Source organism: Lissotriton helveticus, chromosome 2_1, assembly GCF_964261635.1.
Source record: "Lissotriton helveticus chromosome 2_1, aLisHel1.1, whole genome shotgun sequence".
Lineage (NCBI taxonomy): Eukaryota > Metazoa > Chordata > Amphibia > Caudata > Salamandridae > Lissotriton > Lissotriton helveticus.
Window position 1 is genome coordinate 1,604,281,458 of NC_136059.1, and position 21,016 is coordinate 1,604,302,473.

The following is a 21,016-nucleotide window of genomic DNA, read 5'->3' on the forward strand; positions in this document are numbered from 1 at the left end:
TTTAAACCCCCAAAAGAAACTTTTTGCTTCATTTTTGGGCTCAATAAAAGCTATTGCTACCTACAAAATATGGATTTCACACAAAAACGACAAAGCTGTTGGTCTTCAGTACGACAGAAAATGGGCAGTTTAAGTTTTACCGTTCAGGGGTGTGCTTGTGCCCTCTGTCGTGTTGTGTGACTGTAAAGGGGGACGGCAGTGGTACTCACGGACGTTGTCGGTGTTCTCCCGGACTATGTCCGTCTTCAGCAGGTTGTCCGTCAGCACGAAGGCCCCTTCCTCCACGGTGTCCAGCAGCATGGTGGCGGCCCGCAGCTGGTCGCTGGCCGTCAGGTCCCTCCACGCGCTCACGGCCTGCGGCTGCAGGAGGTTGTTTACCGTCTCCACCATGGCCTGCGGAGCAGAGGAAACAGAATGACAAATGTCCTGTGGGCCCGCGCGAGCTGTCAGACATCTACTAAAACATGCGGCTCTCGTCCAAGCGCCTCGCTGTGCGTCCCGCCTCCCCCGTGGAGAGGCGCTGCCCCAGACTCACTTGATATAGTTCTGCTGCACAACCTTCCCCACATAAAGAACAGGTCTCTTTATTGTGTTGTTTTGAATGCCAATAAAAAGTCTCTGCTCCTTCCCAGAATCAATATTTCTGCCCTCCAAGTGCTGCACTGTTCGCTGAATGGAAAGAAAGAAACCGAGCAGGGCATGCCAGGCGCACGCACCACTTTTTCTAAGGCTGCCCATCTCACTAGAAGCACTCTGATGTTTAAGCATTATCACACCAAACCCAGGGAAACTATCAATTGTTTTCACGAGCTGCGTTTAACTAAGAGAGCCCCTGCATTCTGGATGCCTGCTCATTTTTTGTTAGATTGTATTATGATGTCAGTTACTGTGGTGTTTGCTGATTACTAAATCATCTCGGAGCCTTATGGGTAATGCTAGACGTATGCTTTGATTCGATTTAAATGTACTTTGAAATATATATTCAGAGTAAGGTACGCTTCAGGGTGCATACGTTAAGGGCAGCACATGCAAGTCTCCCGGTATTGTAAATTAGGAAAAATTAAGTTAACACAGTTGAGGTTCATAATCGAGAAGGACAGATACCGATGATGTAAGGAATACATTTAAGTCATGCGTCTCCATGCCTAGTGCGTACAAGCAAAATCCAGCCAAAGCTTGACAGCATCCAACCTGAATGAGAAACAACCTAAAACAATACAGTTTTTTTTCTGGGATATATAGATAAACATATAGATAAGTATCTTATTGTATCTATCTATCTATCTATCTATCTATCTATCTATCTATCTATCTATCTATACATCCATCAATCATCCATCCATCCATCCATCCATCTGTTATATTTCTTTAGAAAAGCATCTCTACTGCCTGGAAAAGTATTCACCTAAACCTTAATAAACGGGCATGCATAATTTACATATGAGGAAGGTATTATTTGCCTGTCCCCAAAGCTGCCAAATGGTAGCTCTCTATTTCTCAAGAGCTTAAGATGTTCTTTCAAGCCAAACACCACACAATTGTTTTCAATATTATAGGGCAGTGGAAGTATTTTATTTGCAATCTATGCCGTGACAGCCTAGAAGCCACCCAGTGGGATATGGCGAAGTTTTGGGAACATTCATGCTACGTACATTGTGGACGTGGTTTGACGGTCACTGGTGGCTGTGGGTCATGCCTTGCTATGCAAGAAGTAAAAGCAGGGATGTTCTCCTGATAGAAGTCCCTTTTGCCCCTCTCCATGATAATCCCTGGATTGTAGAACTCAAAGTGAGTTGAAGAAGCTCAATATAAAATGTTTGGTATGAGTAGCTACACTCATGGACCCATACGTATTGTTAAACGGCAAACAGAATGAGTGTCCGAAAGCGGGTCCCAATGCTTCTCTTTACTGATAAAGCTTTGCAACTCCCTGTAGCCCCAATACATAATTCATAAACTGACCTGGAGATCAATTTAACCAATCACTTAAGTACATAGAGTTTAATTACCAGGTAGGGGTCACCAGCACTCATGTTTTGAAACCAGACTGTATTTTTAATTATTGGACGTTGACCCACATCAAGGGAGAAAAAGGCAGAAGAGGAAGAACAATAAAGCAAAACACTGCAAAGAGGGAAGAAGAGATTACAAAGAATCTGCAAGGGTGAGATAAAGGTTCGAACAGTGGAAGAAAGTGATATATGTGAATTAATGGTAAAACAAAAACTGAGAAACCATATTAGTAGAAACGAAATCAAGAAAAAACAAATTTACAGAAAAATAATTTAAAGAAAATACAAATAAATCGGAAATGAAAGGAAACATTTCAAAGGAAAAATTCCAAATTACATTAAACTTGGGTGGAGTTTAGGACTTGTGTGGGTTTTCTGCGTTCAGGCATGGCAAATGTTTAGGGGTGGTCAGGAGTTCTTAGGTGTCACAAATGGGTGAAGTTCAGGCACAGAAAGGGGATTTTAGGGTTCAGCGAGGGATGTTGCTTATCGCCTGCCATAGTAATAAGGCCCTTAGTTCTTAAATTAGATGGCAGAATACATCCAAGTTACATCTGGATTTACTTTACGACTTTAGGAAAGTTTAGTATTGTTCAAGCAAACTAAGGGCCTGATTTTGAGTTTGGCAAATGAAAACTCCGTCACAAACACGACTGATACCCCGTCTGCCTTCTTACAACTGGCATAGCAAATAATGCACTTGCAATATGGTGGAAGCAATGTCTATCACATTTGTGACAGAGTATTCAGCCAGCCCAACTCGAAATCAGGAAATATAGTGCTCAAATGTTTTGAAAGAACATCATCAAGGGTACTCCATAATTGAGTTTGGCAATTGTAATCAATTTTCCATTATTACTAATTGGTTTAATGTCTGTCTAATAAACACAAAAGTGATAAAAATCTCAAAATATGAAAGTGAAGCCAAAATTGCACAGTATAATAGAAGGAGTGAAACAAGCATTGATAAAGCCCATAGGCACAGCCTTGTCAATGTATGAAGTTTGAGATCCAATGTATCTATCAATCTTTTAGAAAGTACAGGCAAGATAAATTAAAATAGCAGAAGTTAAAAAAAAGAAAAAATGGAACCATTATATGAGGAAAGAGGAAATGGAAAACTAAAAGAGTAGTCCACCAGCCCTAGTTCTGAAGCAAATTCATTTTCAGTTGGATGTGAATATACTATCAGGCAAAATACCATTACTCTAAGGAACCAGCAGGGAAGAGGAGAGGACAGATCGTTGGAACACCACCAGGGACGCACCATGAAGCAAGTGTGACTACGGGGGGCCTTCTCATGGGACATTCCAACCCCTAATCTGGGGTTACGAAATCTCTAAGTAGAGTGTGACAAAGGTCAACCTACCAAGGTGGATTTATCTTAGTCTTTAAGAAACTAGATAGGAGCCCTATTATCACGTCCTGATGAATGCCACGGACCCTCCAGGCCACGATGGCAGAAACATGTTGGCAACACTGATGGGAATGGGGTACTAGACCCCTCTGTCCCCACCCTAATTTTTAATATTAAACAAACCCCACTCTAATAAAAGTACATGTGGATGTTGCATTAATTTTTAAAATCACCTTCCTGCAGTGCACGGGCCCCCACTTAGTTTTAGAAGTGCCTCCCTGTCTCCAGGTGAAGGCCTGATCACTATCAAACGCGGTTTTTAGAGAGCGAGGACTGCCGATGATGAAGCATGACACCTGGTGGTGTGTGAGGACAGTCCTTCAATTTTTTTGACATGCCCAATACCACGCAGATGTAGGCATATTGCACCTTCATTTTCCTTAGATTCAGACACTTGTTTAGGGTAGTGTGTGAACCTGTATTTCTTGAAGGCCAGCTCACCCTGATTACTCCATAGCCTCTTGTTCCTATCCTTAGTGAATACTAGGGTTATTGTGTGTATATAAAATACCATCACTTTCACAGCACACAAGTCCAAAGATGAGTGGACTTAACCATTGCCCCATGCTGTATTCTGGTGCGGGCGGAAGCAAAATGTGCATGGCATTGAAAGAGACCGGTGGCTATAGAGGGCTGACCCGAAGCTACGATATGTACGTACAGTTTCATATGCATTATTTTATTAATTATTTTGTTTACATGAGCCTGGGGAAGAGCAAACCTGTTAGAACAGGCATAAAAAAGGACAATGAGAGAGTCTACAGTGAGGAGTTAAAAATGTGAAATGGACACAAATAAAAGGCAAAACGAAATTGTGGTACTGTAAGTAAGACTACAAGCTAAAAATGTAACCAAAGTAGATAAACAGTTCTTTGACCTTTTATAGTAATCAACCATTATTATATAAGACAACACATCAGACAATTATTCATAATAAGATAAATTAGATATAATGAGAGGAGGCAATTTCCCATCATGTCATCTGGTTTTTGACAGCTGCATTGTGTCTGTCTTATAATATTTTAATGACTCCGTGAAAAGTATGTTGATAATTTCAAGGCAGCAAGCTGTGTTCTGTCTCGTTTATGTTTATTGTCTCATGTCAACATCTGTGTTCCTGTCGGCCAGAGCTGGACAAAGTTATAAACATTTGATTCTATATTTTTGGGGGGAAGAACAAGCTAATCCCATGTTATCAAGCTTACTATTTAAATACATCATTGACTAGGATTACTGCTAATTTTAGTACTGTGGTGAACATCTCAGGATCATTTTATTTTATATGTACTACACCAAGACATTAAAAAACAACTTTATTGGGATTATGACAGAGAAGGGTTCAACGGGGGCTATTCCTGTATCCTCTATTGTTAATATGTTTCTTTGCGTTCAACTGTGCCCTCAGAGGGCCAGGCACACTCCTCAAGATCAGAACTGTGGGTGGGGTCTTGGGGTGACTTTTGAAAAATCAAAAGATATTTATTTAATAATTTATTTTAAGTTTTTATAACGTGCATACAAGGCACAAATGTGACAAAGCACTCAACAGAGACCACTCTCAAATCAAGCTGTTTAGATAAGGACTCTACATAGACCCAGATACAAGATAAGCAGTAATATTTACTTTTCATTTTAGTAACGAGTTGCATGTGTATTGCTTTTTATTCTGTTTACTTCATTCTATAAGGTCAATATCAGGCTTGCAGTTTCTAACAGTCTGAGGAGATAACAATGATAGTAATTAAAACCAAAAGACTCCCAATTCGTTTCCTTGATTTTTTTTCTGCTGTTAGCCTACATAAAAGGATATATCAGACATGACAGGCAATGGTCACATCAAGAGGGTATGACTATGTAATCTCTTCTTTCTGCAGAGATCGGTAGGAGAGAGAATGGCGTGGCTGATATGAGAAGACTGCCCCTTCTGACCCTCTATGTTTTAAATATGTGGGTGGGAGGTCCCATTAAAGTGAGATGACTTTACCAATACTCACAATTTTAAGTGTTTTTAACAGGTGCCTAAGTATTAAACTTGGGGAGCAGGGTCAAAACTGATTGCATATGACTAGATCTAAGCTGCCTTGGAATGGTGAGCAATACAACAATAGATTTAGGCCCTGATCTCTGTACAGGGGGTGAATTTTTGACATTGTCCAGCATTCTGTCCATCAATTGTTCTTTTTGCAAGTGGGAAAAGTATGCCCAGATGTGGGTCCCATGCTCGCCAAGCCAATGGAGTCAAGCTAGGCTGGCTGATGCGGGGTGATACACCGAAACCGGTCCCAGGATGCTTGATTCCAGTCTAGGGAGGACCTGGCCTGGCAATTCGGATTCAACAGTTTCCATGAGGAGCAGGGTCAAGACTAATTTGCATTTGGCTGGGTCCAAGCTTGAATGGTATGGTAAGCAAAACGATGATGGCTTTATGCCCAGATCTCTGTACTGGGGGTAAATGTTTGCATTATTCAGCATTTGGTCCATCAATTGTTCTTTTGCATTTGTAACCCTGGGTGGGAGGGGTATGCCCAGAGGTGGGTCCCAGGCTTGCCATGCCCCTGAAGTCAAGCTGGCCTGGCTGAGGAGGGGTGATACCCCGAAATCAGTCCCTGGATGCTTGTTTCTGTTCCGAGGAGGACCTGGCCTGGCAGTTCGGGATGGACTGTTGCCATGGGGAGCATGATGCAAACCCTAAAATGTGATTTTTTGACACAAAACCAAACACCATGGTCATCAACAGTTTCAGAAGTACTTTATAATTTTTAGAATCCAGATTTTGTATGTGTTGTGGACCTGCTAAAAAAGTCCATCCAAATAAAAGTTGATCCATCAATATCTATGGGTAACAGAAAGAAGGTCTCTTTAAAAGGACTTGAATTTTCTGGTACACATGTAAATAGTTAATACTAGAGACAAGGGGATGGGTCAAGTACATTAAATTATGGAAAATACCCATTGCATAATATTTTTTGCCACTATAAAGCATTTAATTTATCTTTAACAGCTTAATTGTATTGGTGAAAACAGCATGTAGCCATGCTGATTGCATAGGGTTGCAGGACTGAAGAAGAAAGTATTTGTATTTTGTAATATTTGGGGAGTATAAACACTATAGCATTGGCCTGAAGGGCAAGTTTGCATGTGTTCCTTGCAGACAGGCCTTTGGACAAACTGACAAACACCATGATTCTGTAAACCACAGGGACTGAGGATAAGAGTACTTGAGCTCCACGTGATTGCCACAACAAACCTATGCAGACTGGAAGAATAACGAAAGATTATGCCATCTGTGGTCTGACTGGTAAATACTGATGATTAGCTGGGGGACTGAGATTGACTTTCTGAATGACACTGCAGCAAGCGTGTGCATAAGGAAACGTGGGGTGGGCGGAATTTACATAGTTGCGCTACGCAAAGCTCTGCGAAATGGTAGGAAATCTCCGCAAGCACGCAAAAGTTCAGCAAACACGCAGAATTGCTTGTTTCGCCCGTTCGCTGTGCTTTTTTCCTGTTCGCGAACGCTGTTTGCGTGCTCGGGGAGAAATATCTTGCGAACACACATTTTGAAAGCGCAAACAATCAAAAAATTCTGCGACATCTCGGAATTTTTAGCAATTTAGCATTCTCCGCAGAATGCGAAATTACCCCAAATCCGCAAATTCAGCGAGCAGAAAGGAATTTACCGCCCAGGCCTAAAGGAAACCCAAAGTCTGATTGAGTGGTGGTTTTGCCAGACATATTTGCTCCTATGGCATATATGTGTTCTCTTTGAGAGAGAGAGAGGTCAGGCATTCTCTAGTAGTGGAAAGACTGGAGATCTGTTAGTTCATGTAAAGGGGGCTCTGTAATGCAATCATGGAAGGGGGTGTGCATGTGAGTAGGATTTTGATGATAGCCACCTTAGAGGGGCAATGTTATGACAGCAGATTCACTTTTCACTCGACTTCTAACCATGAAAGGACTCACACACATTCTTCCATAATCCTGATAGCAAGTACATGATAAGGTTGCTATGCAAAATGAAAAATAAACAGAAAGGGTGTGATGCTCTGCCATCACTATATGAAAGAAAAAGCTGGGCATCTTGGACATTACCACCTTTGCAATCAATTATTTTCACTGTGTTCAGTACAGCTTTTGATTTTCTTTGATTTTTTTTGACTGAATTAAAAAATGTAAATTATTCTTTGTTTATTTAATACATGTGTAATATTTTTTTAAATGTCTTGTAGTCCTGGTACAGCTCCAGCATAATCTCTGATCCCGCATTTTCTAATAACGATGGGTTCTGAGGATGGAGGAATAATATGGAGCATGTAAATTGCATTTCTCCTCATTGTGGCACAAATCAGGGGCAGGCCTCTCAAGCTGTGAAGTATATTAGCATCACAGAGTTTTGACAAAGGGTGAGCGAGTCTCAAAGGCTTGCTGCGAATCAAACTACTTTCAAATGTCCGTTTAATTATGCTAAATTAAAGTTAGGGCTGCTTTTATGCTTTCTTATGGGCAAACACTTTAAATATCTTGAAAGAGAAGCAAAAAGTGCTCCCTGTTGCTGCGAGTGATGTCATTCACTATGCGCGTGCTGCTTACCAGTTCATTTCCGACAGTCTAACAAAGATGTCCAGGATGACAAGCCACACAAAAAGGTACAACAGTCCAGCAAGGAAGAAATGTTTGAATGCATTAGTAAAGCCAATAGATCTGGCCTTGGCCACTGTAATTTTTGATATATATATATATATAAAAAGTTAGAGGGATGTTATACTTAGGTTCAGAAATTGCTGGGATATTATCAATGATGTCATAGAAGACGTCATGAGTGATGTAATATGTGTAATAATTAGCAGTGCGTGGCGAGGGCGTGAGTTATAGTAACCTTAGGGAATGCGTTTTAGTTACTTGAGATGTCTATAACTATAACTAGTGAATTTCTATAGTTTTGTGTGTGTAAAATCTGAACCTCACCATAACATCCCCGTAACCTTTGCTTTTTGAGTGAATTTCTGAGGATTTTTGTATGTATAGGCATTTATATAGCGCACTACTTACCCGTAGGGTCCCAAGGCGCTTCGACCACTGCGAAACCCTTCCTGGCTTCCCTGAGAGATGGTCCCTTAATGGGTATCTCCAGGGTGAGACCAGGCATCCCCGGCGGTCTGGTGGGGCCGTTAGTGAAGATGAGGCAAGCTAATGCCCAGAGTTGCCGAGTGTGATCGCTGATCAGAGTGGGCACCGAGGCGAGAGAATTATCGAGTCCGCTGACCCTGGTCCAGAAACCTGCCGCGCCGGGAATCGAACCCTGGTCCCGGGCCGTCCTCTGCTCTCGGGTCTGCCGCCTCTAACCAGTGAGCCACACTACCTCACTAAATTCTATTTCCTAACATAACGTCCATGTGGCCTTTGGTTTTTCAGTGAATTTCTACATTTTGTTAGGATATTTCTTAACTAAGTGATTGTGTGGGTGTGTAAGTGGATGTGTGCTGGTGTGTCAGTGGGTGACCAGCTGTGTGGGTCTGTGAGTGGCTGTGTGAGTGGCTGCGTGGGTCAGTGGACGTATGGGTGTATACATGGATGTGTGAGTGCCTCTGTGGGTGCATCAGTGGTTCTCTAGGTCTCTGAGTCGGTGGGTGAGTGGCGGTATGAGTGTGTAAGTGGGTGTGTGAGCAGTTTATTGGTCTCTGAGTGGGTGTATGAGTGGCTGTACGGGTGTGTGAGTGCTATTGTGAGTGTGTAAATGGGTGTGTGAGTGCATGTGTTACTGGCTGTGTGGGTCTCTGAGCGGTTATGTGGGTCTCCGAGTGAGTGTGTGAGTGGCTGTACAGGTGTGTGAGTGGGTGTGTGAGTGGTTGTGTGGATGTGGATGTGGGTGTGTGAGTGCCTGGCAAGGTCTGTGAGTGGTGTTCGGGGTCTCTGAGTGGGTGTGTTTGTGGCTGTATTTGTGTATGAGTGGTGTTCTCTGTCTCTGAGTCAGTGTGTATATGGCTGTATGGATGTGTGAGTGGTTGTGTGGGTGTCGAAGTGGGCCTGTGAGTGAGTGTGTCAGTGAGTCTAAGTGGGTGTATTTTTTATAATTGGGATCTGGATCTGCAGATCTGTCACAGATTCACACAGGGGCCGCGCTGAATGACACGGTGGGACTGCGGGGCAATTTCTTGCCCTGGAGGGGTTCCCTCAAAGACTCCTCTATCAGTTCCATGGGTAGAGGATACCTCCATTCTAACCCCTTATATCCTATTTACACATTATTCCCCCTCTTCCAGGAACTGTGTTCCGATTGACAAAATGGCGACCCCAACTTTTCTCTCAGGTTGTGTCCAGCCAATTATGGCATTGCTGTTGGCACGTGGATATACCGCTGTGTATCTGTGGTATATCCACCTCTTTAGCTGTAAATACATTTTTTTTCTTTAATAACTTCAAAACTACTGAACAGATTTACACCAAATTACAAAAAGAACTCTTTCTGGATCAAGATCGCTTACAGTCAGGCTCTCGTCTAACTCCCCACTGGCAGGTACCCAGAGGCAGCTAACCGCACGTCATGCATGGGCTTTGGTCAGGCTTGGTATGGGATTAGCCGCAGGGTTTGTCTTGAAGCCAGACCCAGCTTCCAACTCTCCCAAGTAGCCAACCCCATGCTGTGCGCAGCCTTAGGATGTGTGCAGTGGGGGTGGCCACAGGGCATGGCTTGTAGCCAAACCAGCAGCAGTCTGCAAACCGTGCACGACCTTTGATGCGTGCAGTGTATGGATGGCCTTCAGACACCGGGTACCCCATCAAATGGGGCCACATTATGTATATATTAAGGGGAGGGGCATACAGCCCCCTCCCTGACCCTTAATTGGCCCCAGGGATCCCATTGCCTGGGGCAGGTTTTAATAAAAAAGGGGGGTATAGGCCTTTTAAGGCTTGGGCAGGGGGACCATAGGCTCCCTATGGTCCCCCTGACCAAGCCTTAAAAGGCCTATACTCCCTCCCCCATGGCCATGGATGCAGCCCCCCTCCCTGAGCCTTCATTAGCCCCAGGGACCACATCCACAGGGCCAAATACAATAAATAATGGGAATGGGGGGCACGTGGAAATCAAAGGGAAGAGAATGACTGAAAGCCTTAGTATGCATGTATAGATGTAGTAATTCTTACTATGAACATTTTGGAAAACATGAAGGGGTGAGACAGGTACGTCTAGGCCAGAATTTAAAATGTTTGGTGTGTATCACAGCTTTCTTTATAGGAGGCAAATGTGATTAGGAAACAAGAGACATATGCCCTGTTGCCCATCTGGTCAATGCACAAAGTCATGACTGCCAAATATTCAAGAAGGAGCATGGAGGAAGTGGTTATCATTCCACCTAGGCCATCCAGGAATGTGGCGTAGACAATGTGGCGTTGGTATTTGGTGCAGAAACATATTATATCTAATGAAGGAACTCTTTGATAGTTTCTGTTGCTGAGGGCCAGGATAGGAGTGCGTACTTTAACAAGAAAATCAAGAAAAATAATATGATTCCTGCGGTGCTTTGAAAGAAACAAGAATAACATTTTGCAAATCCAGCGCTGAATGTAGCTGTTGGAGAACAACTCTAAAATCAGAATAAAGGAAGTGGAGTGAGATACTCAATCTCTGCATCTGTCAGTTTTTTTCTTGGAAAAAAGTCAGAAGTACAGAGTGGCTTTTCATAAATATGAATAGAACAAACGTTTTAGGGCATCTAAGCATTCTTTGTGACGCTGCCCGGCTAATTTTTGAAAGGAAGGACCGCAAGGTGAAACAAATGGATCAAACTAGGGTGTGGATCTCCTTAAGAGTTCTAGGCAGATCATGTGATGAAGATCAGAGGAAAAAAGATGGCAGAAGTTCCTTTTAATGGACAAGTATACAAATGCAGACGTTAGACAACTGCACAGTTATCAGTACATGTTAGAAAAAAAATCTCATAAAAATAATACAACTACAGATCAAATTTAGCATCAGATATTATTTGTAGATAAAAAAATAAAAAAATTGAGTGTAAAACGAGCCAATAACTTTGTCCGATGTGACTATTGAGCACTAACTACTAGCTTAAAGCAGCTAAGGGTGTTTGCTTCTTGGGGGATTTGATTTGTGAGGTAGCTTCTCTATATTTGATTTAAGGTTGCAACAAATCATGCCATGCTGTCCTTGAGAAACTTTAGTTCCCATGGTAGCGTATAACACTTGCCATACAAAAAGTGCCACTTCCGATCTACCAACATTGTACACTAAGGACACTGACAACTGAAAAGGCAATATTGTCGATTTAAGCAACCCGTCTTTATCAAAATCTTAAATTTACTCAATTTCTTTAGTGCTGGAACCTGATGAGAGCACCAGACAAATCATTAAGCAGGATACTGAAGAGATCTGATTTAAGAAAGAAGCTTTTCGTTTCCAAGGAGACCTTTAACTATTTACTTAGAGGGCAGACTAGGCAGAACTTTCCTTCTCTAATTTCCTTGTAAAAACACAAAGTGTTTTTAGTGCACATCCGTTTGCCACAGGGGCGGCCGGGAAGTACAGCTTAGAAGGCTGCTGGGAGGAGGGCACACACATATGCACACACACTTATACCCAAGCTTTCACATGGAGACACACGCACACACATCCCTACACAACATTCACTAACAAATACACATACATGCACGCACGAAAGAGTCAATTAAAACACAACACTTATCTGCTACAGCTCTTGGGGAGGGAAGCCTCAGAGGTGGCAGGAGGGTTGGGAATGCTGCCTCCCGCCGCTGGCTGTCCGTAGGTCATCAAATGAGGTGAGGCAGGAGCCCCTACCTCGTCACAGAGTGGGCGGGGGTCAGTGAGACTGCTGACCACACCCACTCTGTGGTGTCAGTGATAGACTCTCGGTCCTAGGCACTTCAGAGCTTAATACTGAAGTGCCCAGGAGCAAAACTATTACTGGCGCTTCTATTCATCTCGAGAGGGAGGGCCTTGATGACCTTTGACAAGCTGAGGAGGGCATGCTCACAGGAACTGTGGCATCCACAGCCCAACAATGTTCAGCTCAGACAGCCAGGAGCCTGCACATTTAGTACATGTCTAACTCCTTGCTACTTGACCTGAAAATAAAAAATGTCTGTCAGGCAGACCTTTCATAAGACACTCATTATGTCACAAATATGGACTTACTGCTGGTAAGTCGCGTTGTAACCAACAATTGAAAACTTTAAAAAAAAACAAAAGAAAAATGATCAAGAGGTTCCCAGAACCACAGCAACAAAGGAACAGGACGCCACTGGAATACTAACTGAAGAAAATGTAAAGGTTTTTAAAAGAAACACAATGTAAGTTTAATGTAAGTATAATTGCATACCTCATTTTTTTACTAGAGTAATCTCTCTTTCTAGTGTTCAAATGAGGATTTAGTGGTTCTGATTTGAATTAAATTGAGGAGTTGTCTGTGCACCTAGTGGTCCGGCCTCAGCAGGGGAGGGTTGTTTCTTGCAAGATTGTAAGTGGCTAGCACATACCAAGGTAATGTGCAAGAACCAAGTGACATGTTGGAAGATTACCCAGACCCTTCAATGACCCAACCCAGACAAAATTACTAATTACATGACTTGAGACAGAGTGATCAATTGGCTATGCAGAGGATGGTTGCAGTTAACAGCATACAGCATATCTGGGAAAAAACATAGGTTTTAGGTGAGTGGTGATTATAGTTTGAATATTTTAATCTGGGGCTTTGTTGTATGTCCAGTCAGGTAAACGAATGGACAAAACACATGGTGTTGCTGGTTGGTGGGTGTTTTCACACCTTACACAGGAGCTCAACCTAAAAATAATCTATAGTCTTGCCGACCAATTAAAATGATGCCTTTCACTAGCAGGTTAAAGATACTTTAATACAATATTTCTTTCTCCTCTCACCAAAAGCCTAAGCACCACAATTTAATTCAACTGACTGCTTTGACAATGCGGCTATTTGTACAGCACCTGCAGCTGTTGTGCAAGACAACAATTTGGTGACTTTCAGATGGGGATTTTCTATGTGAAGCCAACCGTTAAGTGGGTCTACACTGCAACCACAAAAACATCCAACTGGCTGTATTTCAGAAATATTTTTAAACGTGGTCAGAGGACTGGTACAATAATTCTTAGATTTCCTGATGTTTATTGGATTTCTGGAATGTTTATTTCTAATGAAGCTTTCAACTATAGTGTGAACAAGTTGATAAACCCTAAAACACAGACAATTAGGATTGTTCTAGATGTTTTATGTTTGTATTGTGGACCCTCAACTACAATTTTTTATAGTGGGATGTTTCGTAGAAAAGTGGGACCAACAAGTGTAAACACTGCCAAAAGGGACCTCATGCTAAATGTGTTTTTCTGTCTTTGTGGACAGGGGTGGCCTTGCAGTGTAGTTGAAACACATGACCCTACCTACGTCAAAAAGTTAACCCCGGACCCATCATGAACCCAACTGGAACTAAAATGTTTCACTGAGTAGAAAAAGGCAGACTACTGGTAGTGAAGTTGCCAAATCCAGACATAATTGGAAAATAAACGAATATTTAAGTGTAGGTGTTAAGCGCAGACAACCATTGAGGTTGTTCAAAGATCTACACAAGAACCCATTATTGAAAAAATGCCCTTAGGAATGCTGTCCTTGAGGCTAGGTAATAGGGGGTGACAGGAGGGTGGGAGTAGGACAAGTAATTCACATTTATTTATTTTATTTATTCATTTATATGACGCACAAATCATCCCGAGATGATCTCTAGGTGCCTTTACAGCGGGAATGTCACACATACAACGGGGATGTCACACATTAATTTAGGTTGGAGACAAAGACAATAATACAGCTATGCCAAAATTTAAAAAATATGTCATCAGTAAAAACAGCAAATGAGCTTCCAGAACGGCATAACCCAATAATTTTGGTTTCAATGATAGTGGGAAAACTTTCCAGTTGCCTAGTTCCTAAACTCATGTGTCAACTATTGCTTCACAGACTTTTCATCACTAATAATAGTTTTCACAATGCACTGAAAATTAATTAGGAATATATATATTATAGATATATAGATACATATATATATTTCACAAAAGAGGAAATCAACAAAAGAGACAGTCAGAATACATTTAGCACTGCACCTTCATTCTATTTCCTAGTAGCTGTTTTTTTTTATGCAATTCAGATAGTTCCTCAAAAAGCATGATGAAGCTACCTCCAACAAATATTCTCTTTGTCAGGTCTTCTGAGCAGGGGCAGCCGGCATGGCTCGTGGGTCAGTGGGTGGGTGCGGCGGGGGCCGGCAGAGGTGTGCGCGGGGGAGCAGGGTTTAGAATTTTTTTTTTTTAAGTTCTTCGAGGCCGGCTCCTACGTCTTCTGTGCTCCCGCTCTCCTGAGTCTGCTTCCAGGAACAGGAAGCAGGCAGCCAGGCTCCCTCTCCTAAGCCAATCACCACTCTGCAGTGATTGGTCTGAGCGTCATGACACGGTGCTCAGTCAGGGGCTGTAGGGGTGGGCATGTTCTCCATGCAGGCTGTAATGCAGCCTGCATGGAGAACGGAGAAATGCACTTGACTGCTTTGGGCACCAGAGAGGGCAGACCAAACAGTCCTTGCGCACTTGAGTGGCCAAACCATGCCACCCCTGCCCTGCTCCATGAGCTCAGCAGCCCTGCCCACCCTCCCACCTGCAATGGAAACATAACATGATAAGAACTGAAAGTTATTATCACATTATGTTTCCTCTTCTCGCACTGCTTGAAAGCAGTGAGGCGATGCACCTCCGCCATAGTGGAGGAGCCGCCACTGCTTCTGAGTGTATTGAAGCCAAATGTGAACTGCCACTTGGTGGTACCAATTTGATTCATCCAACAATAGAAGTAGCAGAAAACACACTCCATCCTTCTATTCAATACTAAGCCATTTGCTAAGTATTCTTGGTAAAGAAAAGGTGCAAAGGAAGGCATGCTGAAGAGAGAAGAGAGTGTCAGTCTTGTCTTATAAAAGTACTTTATGAAGAACCTAGTTCTCAATAACAAGAAGGTGAATGTGGTGTTTTTTGTGTATTTCTGTTTGGCAAAAGAGTGTCTCCATGTTCCTTAAGAACAAGTACCGTGTGTACACATAAGCACATTGAGGTCGTTGTAGTCCCCCACCATATTAGTTATTACATCTGACATTAGGCTGAGTGAAATCATAAGATAACATTTGGTCCCTGTCTGACCTGACACGTGTGTTACCTGTTGCACAGTAATCACTTTACCACAAGATTAGGAGAGAGACTCATTTTAATCCCAGACATGTATGCCAATAGCTTTTATTGGAGCAAAGCAAAGGGCGCTGTTGAAGCCCAAAGCATGCTTACTGTATACACTGGAAGCAACCTACCTCCTCTACAAAATTAAGACATAAAATTCCTCAATACGGCACACAAATATCCATAATGATTAAGGCAGAGGTTAGGCGCTTGTAGCAGCAACACACACATCTTTCAAACACTGTAAGAAAAACCCATGAGCTAGATGACCAAAAAGAAAGTGTCTATTAGTCGAGTATAAAATGTGATGAGTAATGACCAGATTACACATTTCTGTTACTTTGGTCTCTCATGCACAACAAAGTAATGTGCCACAGTCTGCTATACGCACAGATGAACAGAGTAAACACGCTGGATTAGTTGGCAGATGCTATATGGAAGGAAAAGCATGCACAGCTACCACAGACCACCACCATGGACAAGAAGTCACAATGATATAAAGACTAGAAGTACCTGGACATAGGCCCTGCAAGAGCGCTCTCTTTTCTGAAGCTGAGTCCATAAAGAAAGCAGATTAAACACAGAATAGAAAAAACACGTTAGTGATATAGGGAAAGAAAAAACAAGGAAATATTCAGATATATCCATGAAACTCAATCTCATTCAGTCAAGTTCTGGAGCAACAGTGAAGGCTCTGGCTGAGGTGAAAATTTAGTGCGTTTTTGAGGGCTTGGCAGAGTAGGAGGAACGCAGGAAACCACTGTCCTCCCGTGCCTCTGAAATCCACGAGTTCACAACTCTATTCATGCTCGGTGAAGCCACCGCAAGGCATGGTGGGAATGGTTAATGAAAATGGCCCGCATGTTCAGGGAAAAACTTCTCTGTGCATCAGTGGCTGAGCGGGGTCTTTCAACTTGGCACCCATTTGGCAAACGTCACTGGTGTGAAGAGAGCTGCAGTGGTGATGGCTCCCTTCAGAGCAGTAATATTACAGGCATGATGGCAGAAATCTTTGAGAATAGCAGGTGTCCCTCTACCACAATGGCTAGGGTCTTGACCTCTGCCTCTGGTGGGACAGCAGCCCCCCCCCCCCCCCAATGGCATAAATAAAGTCATTTATTTTTAAGCTAAGAAGATAACCAGGTCAGTGTATCTCACTGGCATTGGCTAGTTGCAAGAAAGCAAAATTATGATACAAATTGGGTTCAGATTCTGGTTTCTTAGACTGTGCAGAAACCAGAAGTAGTAAGAAAAATAAAATAGGAAATACTATGGGACATCTAATTGTTTAGGACCCCAAACATGCCCTAATAAGAAATACATGTGTATTAATTTGAAACAATACAGACATTAATTGTTCTTAAATTTCATTCAAGATGCACCTGTAAAGATCTCCATAAATAGGAATACGCAATGTGTCATGCAACTGACCTTCAATACACAATAACAGCTTAGGAAATTAGCTATCAAAAAGAAAATGTCTGAATTTGAGTCTTAATAATTGACATACACATTCTCTGAGCCAAGGCGGATAGACATTATCTTTACATTGTTCCGATCCCCAGCAGGAGAAATGTGAATGTTAAATCTTGAGTGTAGTAAGGAATGTTCTGTAATAGGCAGGGAATTTCTACTGAGCATGCTATGTGACTTTTTCATGGTAATCTGGACCGTGGTTGGTGACAAATACATTTGTCGTTCTTCCATAATGTTTCAGTCGGTGGGGCTGGCTAGGGAAGCTAAGTGGCAGTGGCTGTGGTTGATTTTGAAACCCAAACTTCATGAGTCTGAATGTGGAATTCCTTTTCTCTAAACCTCCCGCCTGCTGCATTTGTGTAATGTACTGTGGTGCTATGAGATGAAGGATGACTGGCATTCTCTAAAGATCCAACTGGCATCGGAGGAAAGTAAGCTCAGGACGACTGGGAACAGAAGAAACTGTGCAAGGTAGCTGTAGGAACCAATGGATGCTCGGGGAATAATTACAACCTGGAACACATTTTTAGTTAGTCTTTTGTCTCTACAAATGGCTGATCCGGCCATCCTTTACACACGCCTATGTGAAGGAGAGATATACGTTTTTTTTAATGGCATACCTCTTTTTTTACTATGGAAGCCACAACACCCAAAAAATAGAGTTTATCAGAGCCATACTAAAGAGCATAATTATAACATCAAAAGTTAACTTTCATGGGAGAAGCAAAAGCCGGTCCTGGCATGTCACTGACAAAGCTCTTAACCCCTTGTCTGCTAGCCACATTCCCCCGCTGTGCTGGGGGAGGGGGGTCGCACGCAGCGCCCAGGTGCTCATAACGAGCTCAGCTGATCGAGCCACGTGGTCGTGTGCTCATGACGAGCTGAGCTCGTCATGACCACACCCATTTCTTTAGAACGCTCGCACAGCAGGGGAATTTGCCCAGTGTGCGAGCTTTCTAAAGGTCATGACGAGCTCAGCTCGTCATGAGCACACGGGAACCGTGGCTCATGACGAGCTGAGCTCGTCATGAGCATGGGAGGGGTTAAGATAACCTTTTAACAGTAATATGTTGATTGGCTGAACACACTAAGCCAGTAGAATATGTTTTTCTCCAACTAACTAGTGATTGACAGAAACTACTGATTGATACCGTATCCCCAGTAACCTTTGTACCTTCACATGCCAAAATGTTTGGGATTCTATGAAGATGTGGAGTAGAAGCTGAGAACTCCTTATGTGCCAAACAGCCCTTCCCACTTCAACTCATTTTAACATTTGTGGTAATGTAACTTTTTAACTGCTTAAGGACCGTCTATTGCTTCTGCAACTTGGCTATAATATTGTTATAAGTACATCACCGTCTGTTTCCATACAGGGAGGTTGCTATTATGTCTGCTAAGTACTTTGAGCTTAAGGTACTAAAAACTGCTTCTGATCTAAGAGGTAGATGGGTGATTGACCAGCTGGAATTGCATGGCCAGAAGTATGCTGTTTGTACAGTGTATGGGTCAAATATAGATGAGTTGGGATACTGGATATGCATAGTCTTGAATTGCTGGATTGGTCGGGGGAGAAACATATAATGGACGATTCTAACTTTGTTATGGATTATAGCATTGACTCTGCCAATTATTCTGCCTCTCCCCACAAGCATCCATCCTGGAACTCGCCCTTCTACATGGGCTATACTTTCCATTCATCTCCACATAAACATTACGCCATGATATATAAGATCTTTGCTAGTGGACGCTTCATAGAAGAAATGGAAGTTTGCCCCAAGATTACTATCATTTAACCCTACCAAGGTTAGAGGGTAGCAGCAGCAGTTTTCATTTCCTCGTCGCCTTCTCTCAAATTCTGATTACTGCAAGCATATATCTGGCATGCTCATAGTATTTTTGGGGGCTAATATTAGTCTCTCTGGGTTCATGGAATAACTCTAAGGTTGCAGACTGCGTGCCTACACTTTGGTATCTACACTTCAGAAAGACATCTCTGCCGGGGAAACGAATGCTGTGCTGGCAGCTCTGCCACCAGGAAAGGCGGCAGCAGAGGATTATATTCAACTTGAGTTTTACAACGTGTTTAAGAATAACATAATCCATAGATTCTTAAGTGTAATTCAACATACTGATGAGGGTGGAGAAGTGCCTGGCACTTGGAACATGACTAATATCTTAGTGTTTTTAAAGAAAGGTAAGCCGACTGATGATATAGGCTCTTATCGACCCATAGCTTTGATCAATGCAGAAACGAAGGTTTTTGCAAAGGTCCTGGCCACCGACTCGCTCCCCTTTTGCCAGTCCTAGTCTCACAGCAGCAGCACAGCTTCATACCAGGCAGGGACACCACTAGCCACACAAATATGGCAATTGCTAATTTCGATGTTGCTGTTAAATCTGACAAAAGAATAGGTAAGATTTTATTAGATGCTGAGAAGGCTTTTGACTGCTTTGTTTGGGAGCGTTTATGGGAGAAAATGGGAGCTTCTGGTGTGGGTGGTCGGTTTTGTACATGAGTTCAGTTATTATATGCCAAGCTAGCCTATGCCCGGAAATGTTAACTGTTTTTAAAAATCTATCGGGGCACCCGGCAGGTGTGTCAATTATCTCCTCTTTTATTTGCTCTTTATATGGTGCCATATTTGCAATCTCTGCAGTTGAATGATGGAATCCAGCCATTGACCTCCGGTGGCTGCAAAATTACTGCCTATGCAGATGATATCATATCATGATATTTTTCATCTAACCTGTCAGTCACGTTGGATTATATATTACTAACATATCCGAAAAGTTCTCAGGCTATAAGTTAAACATAGCTAAAACCCAGGTGTCACTAAACTACAAACCAGATATTCCAATAGCAAGGTCAACTTCAATGCCTACACATCTGGATGTTAAGTTAAGTGCTTAGGTCGATAAAATTTGCATATTGAAATCTGCTCCCCGTTACTCTCTGTGATTTCTCAATTAGGGTTTTGGAACATGCTCCCTATTAGCATTATAGGCCACTGTAACATTATAAAAATCAATTTTTTGCCACCATTTTAGTATTCATTTTGGGCAATCCAACTCGGGGTCCCAAACATGTTTTGTAAACATTTGGAAGGCGGTATAGGCAGTTTTATATGGGGCTATAGGCAGGCCAGTAGTGCTATACATTTCCTAATATTGCCTTACTTACAAGCATGGAGGGTTGCAGTTACCTGATTTTAAGTTATAATTTTGGGCAGCATTTGCTGGCCATCTGTGTAATTTGCTAATGCCGGCAGAACCAGATTCTTTGGTTCTCGGTTATCGACTTGCACTAGGGCCAGAAGTTATGCTAATTCTCTTTAGACTAGGGGATGCCAATAAATGCAAATGCACAAGGTTCCAAACCATTAAAGATATTATATGTATATGGCGGGAAATATGTGCCAAATATTCTTTAGCGTTGATACACGGTGACACGTCATTATGGGATAATCCAGCGTTTGTGGAAGTATTTCATGATGCAGGGGGCAAGGCCTGGTAAGATTAGTGTTTTAGACAGTTGGCAGCTTTACGATCTTATGGGATTCCGTTCATTAACTGGTCTTCAGGCCTCTTATGATCTCCCTCATCACTTTAAAAAATAAATATTTACAGTTAAGGAATTATTTTGTAGCAGGGAGCAAGTACTCAATTGATCTGGCAGGTTGTGACATAAGGTCTTGCTTACTACATAAGACACTCAGGAAACCTTTAATTAGCACAGTCTATCAAGGGTTCTGTCAGCACAGGATTGACGATAGCCCATTACTGGCGGCCAAATGGAGCATGATGCTGTCTTCTGGGATCTTGTCATCAGAAATTCATAATGCCCTTGAGACTGTG

General features: G+C 42.4%; 1 protein-coding gene across 9 annotated transcripts in view; it reads right to left on the bottom strand.

Moving 5' to 3' along the window:
* ADGRL3 (adhesion G protein-coupled receptor L3) overlaps positions 1-21,016 on the bottom strand; it is a 777,598-nt gene that overhangs the window by 182,574 nt on the left and 574,008 nt on the right. For 8 of the 9 annotated variants that reach the window (XM_078676566.1, XM_078676564.1, XM_078676568.1 and 5 more), the window contains 2 exons: positions 16,196-16,234; positions 210-393 (listed from right to left, as the gene is read on the bottom strand). In XM_078676566.1, the coding sequence (XP_078532692.1) occupies positions 210-393; positions 16,196-16,234 (223 nt within the window). The remainder of the gene's footprint in view (positions 1-209; positions 394-16,195; positions 16,235-21,016) is intronic. The other variant, XM_078676569.1, reaches the window with a different exon arrangement.